The 9,379-nt window shown below is 38.6% G+C and overlaps 1 protein-coding gene across 1 annotated transcript in view; it reads left to right on the top strand.

Moving 5' to 3' along the window:
* The first annotated feature begins 356 nt into the window (after positions 1-356).
* The window catches only part of EPM2A (EPM2A glucan phosphatase, laforin), a 73,711-nt gene continuing 64,688 nt past the window's right edge, over positions 357-9,379 (top strand). Inside the window, exon 1 of the mRNA XM_016160279.2 lies at positions 357-682. Within this exon, the coding sequence (XP_016015765.2) occupies positions 382-682 (301 nt within the window). The 5' untranslated portion in view covers positions 357-381. The remainder of the gene's footprint in view (positions 683-9,379) is intronic.

Below are 9,379 nucleotides of genomic sequence, written 5' to 3'. Positions count from 1 at the left end.
TCTTTTGGAAAGAAGACGAGAAAATCGCAGAGCTTATGAAATGTTTTCCTCCCTTCCCAACCCCCGTTTTCCCCTTTCTTTCTTTCGCCGCGTCCCCAGCCGCCCCGCGGAGCCGCAGTGCAGGCAGAGGCGGCTGGGCAGCGGCCCGCCGGCTTCTCCCGGGCAGGCGCGTGGCGGCTCCCGTGACCCCTTCCTGCGGTCACAGGTCCTGGCCCGGCCGAGGCCGCGTGATGCCACCCCCAAAAGGTGCAGCGTCGCACGTGTCCCCGCCGGCGCCCGCGCCTCCCGCGCCGCCGCCCAATCGCTGAGGTCGCCTCGCGCTCGGGCCGCGTCCGCCGGCCGCGGGGACGCGGGGGACCCGGAGCCGCGCCTCCCGCCGCCATGCGGTTCCGGTTCGGGGTGGTGGTGCCGCCGTCGGCGGCCGGGGCCCGGCCGGAGCTGCTGGTCGTGGGGTCGCGGCCGGAGCTGGGGCGCTGGGAGCCGCGCGGGGCGGTGCGCCTGCGGCCGGCGGGCACGGCGGCGGGCGCGGGGGCGCTGGCGCTGCAGGAGCCCGGCCTGTGGCTCGGGGAGGTGGAGCTGGCGCCCGAGGAGGCGGCGCGGGACGGGGCGGAGCCGGGCCGCGTGGACACGTTCTGGTACAAGTTCCTGAAGAGGCAGCCGGGAGGAGAGCTCTCCTGGGAAGGTACTGGGAGCCCGCGCCTGCCCCCAGCGCGCCGCGGGGACCCGGCCCGCGCCCCGGGCCGCCCCTCCTCTGCTGGCCAGGCTGCCGCCGCCGCCGGCCGCGCCCGCCCCTCCCCACCGCGTCCTTGGATGTGCGCCGCGTCCCCGCCCCGCCCTCCGCCCCTCCGCGCCCTGCCACCTCTTTCCCGCCCATCCAGCACCGGAGCGTTTCCTGCCGTGGCCCGTTCCCTTCGTCCAGGACCCCCCGGGCCCGCTCCAGCCTCCCTGTCCTCTTTGCGGCCGGTCCCTGGACTGCCTGGCAGGTCCCGCCTCTCATGAGTTCTTTTCTCAACTCTGCTTTAATTATTCTTGTGCCAGCATTTTCTTGTCCTAGTTCACTAAAAAATGACCCAACCGGCGAAGCTACTCTTTTCGCTAATCCTAGGCTGCACGTACTGTATGAAATCCACTCCCTCTTAGATTTGAATATGAACTAATCTAAAGATGTTGAGTTTTTCTCTCTTTAGATTTTTCTTTATCCCAAGTATATGACAATGGAGGTATGCCCTGGTTTCTTAAAATAGAAAAACAATACATCCGGGTGGTAAAAAATCAGACAAATGTACAATGAGTGTTTCCTCCATACACCTTAAGCCCACACTGCTCACTATCCACTGTATGTATATATGACACCATTGAGTGTCGCTAAATATAGATGTATCTCATCTTTTAAATGGCAGCAAAACATTCCTCGTTTACCTATGTGCGTTTAGGTCGATTTTCGTTTTCCTACGTTATGAACAGCAATATCCTAATCGAACATCTGTATATAGAGTTACCTTTGAGCGTTTGGAAGTTATTTCCGTAGGGTCGATTCTGAGAAGCGAAATCGTTAGGTCAAAGTCTAGCCCTATTTTACATTTCAGTGAGGACTGCCAAATCATACCCTGAAAATGTTGATACCCACGTAGACTGCTGCCAGCGATGTGATTTTAGACAGACATTTCTTTGAATGAAATGTGCGAGGTAAAGGATCGAAGTGTGTTGATACTCAATAGTTGTCTAAAGTCAGTGAAGTGATGTCTCTTTAGAAGTTTATATGATAAAGATGGGTTCTTTAGTCCATAATGTTGCGGAATCAGCAAAGAAGATGAGTATTCTGTAGCATGTTATATATTATCCTCGTCAGGCTTGTGGTACCCCACTGGGTTTTACCCTCTGGTAGCACTTATTGTCCTTTGGAGTTTCCATGCCAGAACTGAAAGGCGCCCTCTTCAGTTTATACCCTTCTTTATTGGACGCCATTATTATCAATAATAGTATATGATTATTTTTATAATAAAATCATATCTGATACTTTTAATAAAAATAAAATGGTTGAAAATCAAGGTCTTCCTACTTCCCCTCCTTTTCTATTTTTAGGTTTTCTTAGTTTCCTTCTAAAGTTCTGAATAATTTGCCATATTGCTATTTCTTAATGTATCAACTTTAACTCTTTTGTTTTTAGATTTTCTGAGTTACCAAATAAATTATATCTGTTTTATTAAACTTAGACAATATCTATTGGTAGCTGGTGCGTACCCATAAAATCAACCTTACTTGCTATGAAATATGAGGGATTTAGCTCAAGTTCATTATCTCCCTTCCTCTGATGATTTTTATATCATTTTTAAATTATAGCTATTACATATATGTTATATATAACATGTTGAATTTTATATAATTTATACTCTGTTTTATAATTGTTACTGTGTCTTTCTGTTTTAGATTGATAGGTTGATTCTAAGAATTCTAAGCTAACAAAGGAGCATTATGAGAAGCAGTGAAACCAATTGTTAAGGAGCAAGAATTCTAGAGCCAGAATGCCTGGGTTTACTATCCTAGTGTTTGACCTTGGGCAAGTCACTTAGCTTAACTGTGCTCTTGTTAAAAGGACTAAACTGGCTAATAAATTTAAAAACCTTAGAATAGGGCATATATTAGGTGTTAAGTATTATTTTACTATGATGATTAGGAAATAATTACAGCAGAACCAAGTAGTTCAATTAGATTCATGAAAAAGGAAATATAAATCTGACATAGAACCCGTGCCACTAGAAGGAAAAATTCTTTTTTTAACCTTATAAATCATGCTCAGATTTTACTTAAAATGATACCAGAATCTGTTTTACTTCATATTAGGATGATAATGTTCTTCTACAACTTGTTTTAAAATTTCTAGTTAATTTTTTTGAACAGGAGAAGCATACCAATCCTCAAAATTTCCTAGCTTAATTGAACTATTTGATGAATGGATGTAAATTGCTTACTTTTTTGAAAACTTTTTTATTATTATTATTTAAAAGATTGAGATTACTATTCCAATTTTCACTTATAGCTTTCTGAGCACAGCTATCTGGAACTTTTTTTTTTTTTTTTTAATCGAACTCCTATGTTGCAGTTTTAGATTCCATTGTTCCTCTTTCTTGACTATCTTAATCATTTTGTTGAATTGTATCCTCAAATAATTTTCAAGACACAGTAAAACATCTGAGTCCTTAAATGCCTGAAAATGCCTTTGTTTTGCTCTCCCACTTGTATGATCATTCGTTAGACTATCCTAGTCTCAAAATAATTTTGCCTTTGAAGGCTTTGCCTCTGTACTTTCTAGCGCCCATTGTAGTTGATAATTCTGATGTAGGCAATCTGTTTTTTTAAATTCTTTTGAAGTTTTTAAACTTTACATTATTTTACTCTGATGTATCTGAGGGTTTTTATTTTGTTTATTTTTTTTTTATTGTTGTTGTTTTGTTCATATCACTAGACAATTGGTTGGCTCTTTCAGTTCCAGGAATAGTTTCTTTCAACTTGAACATTTTCTGTTACATATTTCTTTATTTCCTCCTCTCTGTTTTCTCTTTTCTTTCCCCTGAAACATCCATTAGCCATATAGTATACCTTTTGTTATAAATGTTGAGCATCTCTTAACATTTCTCTTGGATTCTCCATATTTTCTATTGGATGGATTTCTCTGAGTGTGTTTCTCAGATCACTGTCCGTTCTTTTTATAATAGCCATTCCATCATTTAGGCCTTACACGGGACTTTTCATTTCTGGCAACCATATTTTTATTCTCACACATTTTTTTGTTATTCTATGATTTTATGATTTTTTTTTTTTCCCTCCAGAGCTGCTGTTCTTCCTGTATGGATACAATTTATACCTAAATCTTTTTGAGGACATTAAATAGGATTGATTAAAAGTTGTTTTTTGTCTTGTATTACTTTTTTTTTTTCCCCTCTATGGTCAGTTGTTTTTTCATGCTATAGGTTTCCCTCAACCTTGGATGCCGTTCATTTTCCTGAAGGAAGGATGTGTTGATTAGCATAGGCAGCTGCGCTGGTTCTCTGTTGAAGCTGCTGATGTTCATACAAAGTCTCCTCTAACCAGTAGGACACTCACGGCAGATTTCGTGGAGGGTAAAGTTTCTCTCTTTGGAATATGTGGCTGGGGAAGCCAGCTTTAGTTCCCTGTCATTAGCAAAGTTAAAAAACAAAACAACTTTACTATGGGAAGAAATATTTTAGTGTATATTTTTTCCTGAATGGAGCTGGCTTTTTCATTTACCTTCAGTTCTATTGGTTGGGTCTGTAGACGTCTCAGGACCTATTCTGCCTGGATCTCTAGCTCCTACCCTCACACCAGGGCCCTTTCCAGGAAAACCTTTCCTCGCTATGTACAGAACACACTCATTTCATGTAGGGGATGGGGTAGAGGCAGGTGGAAAACCTTTTCTTTAACTCTGTTCTAGGCTGGCATCTCTTTTTTTGTTAGGTCTTCTCTTATATGTTGCACTTTGAGTAGAAGTCTTCGCTAACTACCTTCTTATTCTTTTTTATAGCATCTGCTCCTTTCTTAACACCTCTTATTACAGTTTAAAATCACATTAGTTAATTGGCTCGGACTCTGGTTGCAAGTAATAGCATCTGAGTGTGAACCAGCCTAAAGAAGAAATTATTGTTAACTTATATAACCAAACTAAAAGAAGCATGGGGTCCAACCTCTCTCTCCTCACTTGCTCTCTAACTCTCTCTCCCTTCCCCCTGGGTGTGCTTTACTCAGGTATTTGCTTTATTTTTTCAAACTAACTGACTCTGCCAAGCTAGACTTCCCCACGGGGAGCTCTAGGATTACATACTTAAAGCCTTTTTCAGAATGTAATATAATTAGAACCGCACAGTGTATGATGATATAGACTTTTCAGACTGGCTTATTTCACTTAGCAATTAAGATTTATCCATCTCTTTTTGTAGCTTGTTAATGCATTTATTTTTATTGCTGACTAATATTCCATTATACAGACACACCACAGTTTATTCACCTGTTGAAGGAGATGTTGGTTGCTTCCGGGTTTTGGCAATTATGAATAAAGCTGCTGTAAACATTGGTGTACAAGTTTTGTGTAGGCCTAAGTTTCGTTGGTTAAATACCTAGAATTGGGTTTGCTGGATCATGTGATAAGATTTTTTTAGCTTTGTAAGAAACTACCAGCCACCTTTCAGAATGCCATAGCATTTTTCATTCCTACAGCAATGAATGAGAGTTCCTGTTGCTCCATAGTCTCATCAATGGTTGATATATATATATATTTAATTTTAACTATTGTAACAGATGTATAATGGTATCTCATTGTTTTAATTTGTAATTCCCTAATGATAAATGATGTTCAGCATCTTTTCATATGCTTATTTGCCATCAGCGTATCTTCTTTAAGATGAAGGTATGATATATCCGAGAGCTCAGATTGTTTTCTCCATTTTTAAATTGTGGGGTTTGTTTTCTTATTGCTGACTTTTAAGAGTTCTTTTTATATTTTGGATACAAGTTCTTAAGAGATAGACAATTAGCAAATGTTTCCTCCAAGTCTGTGACTTGTCTTTTCACTGTCTTAATAGTGCTTGTTTCATTGCAAAACTTTTAATTTTAATAAAGTTCAGTTTCCTAATTTTTTCCTTTCATGGATTGTGCTTTTGGCTTTGAATTTTTTTTTTTTTAAAAAACACCTCATCCCCAAATCCAAAGTCACCTAGATTTTCTCCTGTTATTTTCTAGAAGTTTTATAGTTTTGCATTTTACATTTAGGTCACTAATCAGTTTTGTGTTAACTTTTATGTATGGTGTGAGGTCTGTTTCTAGGCTGTGTGTGTGTGTGTGTGTGTGTGTGTGTGTGTACAGATATCCAGTTGTTCCAGTACCATTTATTAAAAATACTTTCCTTCTTTGAATTGCCTTTATGGAAAATCAGTTGTCGCATTGCATGGGTCTGTTTCTGGGCTCTCCATTCATTCCACTGATCTGGGTCTGTTCTTTCACCAATATCACACTGTGTTCATTACTGTAGCTTTAGACTAATCTTGCAATAGTAGAGTGTGTTTCGTTCTCCAAATTTGTTCTTCAGTATTGTGTTGACTCTTCTTGGTACTTCGCCTTTTAATATACATTTTAGAATCAGTTTGTTGCTATCTACAAAAGAGCTCGCTACGATTTTGATTGGGATTGCATTGGATATAGCACGTGCAGATGAATTATCATGTTAATAATATTGAGTCTTTCAATCTATGAATATGGACTATATCTCTAATTAGGTCTTTTTTGATTTCTTTCATTAGTGTTTTTCGCATACAGATCCTGTACGTGTTTTGTTAAACTTATATATTAGGGATCGTGTGTGTGTGTGTGTGTGTGTGTGTGTGTTATTTTAAATGTTATATTGTCTTTAAGTTTCAGTTTTAAATTTAAATTGTTCATTGTTGATGTTTAGTAAATCCAATGATTTTTGTTTAGATGCTGGACATTTTAGTTTTATGTTGTTGCAGAGAGTTTGGAACTTTTCTCTGGCATTTATTTTGGATTAGCTTGTTCCTTTAGGTTTTTCCTGAAGGTTAATAAGGGCAGGTCTATAGTAGCGTTTACTGTAGACCTAGTTTTGTCCTACTACTGAACCATGGTCTTTCTACACTTTCTACTGAATGCTCTGTGTATTAAACAAGGTCTCTGCACTCTGGTGGAAACTCAAATGTGTGCCAGTTCTGTGTGAGCTCTGTTTTTTTCTTGGCATTTCTTCTTTGTATAACTCTGGTGAATTCTACCTTATGCATCTGCAGACTGGGTGCAGCCAAAGCATCTAAGAGACCTTTATACATATCTATGGACCTCTTTCTCTGCATGTCTTTGTCATCTTTGAAATTTGGCCCTAAAATTTCTAGTCACTTTGTTCTCCTCAAATTTAGATTTCTATTTCCTCAATCATGAGTCCATTCCCTGCAGACAGAAATCTCTGGCATTCATACTGTTCACCTTGTTCATTTTCCTTCTCTAAGGGATTATAGTCATACAACCTTTAGTTAGCATCTAACAATCTAACAACGGTTGTTTAATATATTTTGATATTTTTCTGGTTGTTGCTTTTATAAGCAGGAGAAAAAGTAAGTCTCTAACTGATTTTTAAAAGTTTGCAGGTAGCTATTTTTCCAGCATATTCTTATAATTTTTTACAAAGTAATTCCTGATTTTGTTGTTTATTTCTAATATTTTTATGTACATATATATGTGTATATACACACAGACACATAGAATACATATATTGAGTCTAATCTGTATCTTCCTTGCTAAAAGTATGTTTTCTTTGAGAGTATCTTCTTTCATTCTGAAGACCCTTCATTCTCTAATTATAACCTTCCATTAAATCTTGTCCCCTCCCAACAAATCTCTAGATCAGGCTTTATAGTCTTAACTTGCAATGACCAGAGAGCCAATCATCAAATTATTACATTTTTTACTCCACTCTTTTATTCTTTCTGTATAGACTATAATTTATCTTCATACCACCTTTTGCGCAACAACAACGATTGTGTTAGGGTAGAATGGACATGTGAAAATGTTGAATTTTTAAATAATCTATTATTACTTTTTACGAAGATTAAATCAACATACAACTTTATATCTTTAAGATAATATATTAGTTTACTAGAGCTGTGTTGCAAAGTAACACAAAAAATAATACAGAAATTTGTTGTCTCACAGTTCCAATGGCCAGAAATCCAAAATAAAAGTGTCGGCAGAGCTGGATTCCTCCAAGACCTATGGGGGAAGGATTCACTCTGTCTCCTTGACATTGAGATGACTCTCTTCTCCCCAGGTCTTCATATCATCTTCCCTGTATGGCCTCCTTGTCCAAATGTCTTCTTTTTATAAGGACACTAGTCGTATTGAATTAGGGCTCAACCAATGATCGCATTTTAACTAGAGTACTGCTGTAAAAACCCCCTCTCCAAATAAGGTTACATTCTGAAGAACTGAGTATCATGTCTTCAAAATATGAATTTTTACAGTACATAACCAACCCATAACAAATAGTAGATCTTTTTCCAATGTTTATTCCATTCTTAAAATTGTTCTTGACTAAGTTATTATAAGATGCTATTAGTTGTAAGTTATTATAAGATGCTATTAGTTGTCTTTGAGTGGAAAAACTTGCCCTATAACTACGTCATTGTTGTCTGTATTCTAGATAAAAGACATCAATTCTGAGGGTAATATGAAGGGACACCATAGTACAGTTTTATGTAGTTTTATGTAATATTGAACTACTCCATACACTGATCCCAAACTATAGCAATATTTCGAGTATATTCTAGGCCATGCCACAGCCTCCAGGTAAGCACTTGCATTATCCATTTCTGCTTGTGATTCTGCTTTGTGCTACGCCTTGGTGAAGACTGTGTTAGAGTAGAGGATAGATGGACATGTACTGCATAAGGCATATCATCCACATTCTATCCAAATTTTGTAAATATAATATACTCAATTTCAATTAGACAAACTGAGTAGAATAGAGGTCTCCTAAACATGACCTACATCTTTTGTTTTATTTGTGATGAAGTGAGAGTATTTCAAGAACATAGCTGTGAGTATGGTACTCAAAGGAACCATCAAAAACATCATTGGAGAGGTGAGTGAAGACTATTTCAACCAGTCTTTTTCTCTTGACGTTCTCTTAATCCCCCTCACCACTATTTTTCTTCCTAACATTCATTTAAGGTGTTGTTTCAGTGAAAACAGCACAAAGTTTGAGAACATCATTGAGAAGGGCATTCAAATAAAAATGAAAAGCATTATTTTCCCCCTGTTGGATCAAACCACAGTTTGCCATATATCCAAACAAGTTATGCTGAACTAAAATAATACAGGAGTAGATATTATTGCAGTTTCTCATTCCATCTCTCCCAATACCTGATCCTTGTCCTTTGCCAAAAAGTTATAATGGGAGCTGAAATGAAAATGTTTGCTGCTTTTAGATGATTTGTTCCTGTCCCCTAGGAGCGAAATGAGGTTCTAATTTTAGAGAAAATTAAAAATATATATTGTTGCATGCTGACACTGTAAGGAAGGAGAAAAGTTATGAAACACTTTTTTTTTTTTTTTTTTTTCAAAATGTGGTAGAGCAAATACAGTCTTAAGATTGCACCTTGGTGCTCCTATGGAGACAAATAATAAGGTGCATGCGACATTAGTACACAGCAGTATACCATATTCTGTGGCGTTTAGGAAAATAAAATACATGTGGTAGAGCTTTTATACTTTATTCAGGATATTTCTTTTTGTAAAGATAATGTTCATGAGTATTGGGGATTTGAGAATGACTGAAAAAAGATGTTTAAATTGGATTTGTAGGAAGCCA

This window comes from Rousettus aegyptiacus, unplaced genomic scaffold (genome assembly GCF_014176215.1).
Source record: "Rousettus aegyptiacus isolate mRouAeg1 unplaced genomic scaffold, mRouAeg1.p scaffold_m13_p_1, whole genome shotgun sequence".
Lineage (NCBI taxonomy): Eukaryota > Metazoa > Chordata > Mammalia > Chiroptera > Pteropodidae > Rousettus > Rousettus aegyptiacus.
The sequence above is the reverse complement of the archived record's forward strand: the minus strand, read 5'-3'. Positions and strand labels throughout refer to the sequence as shown.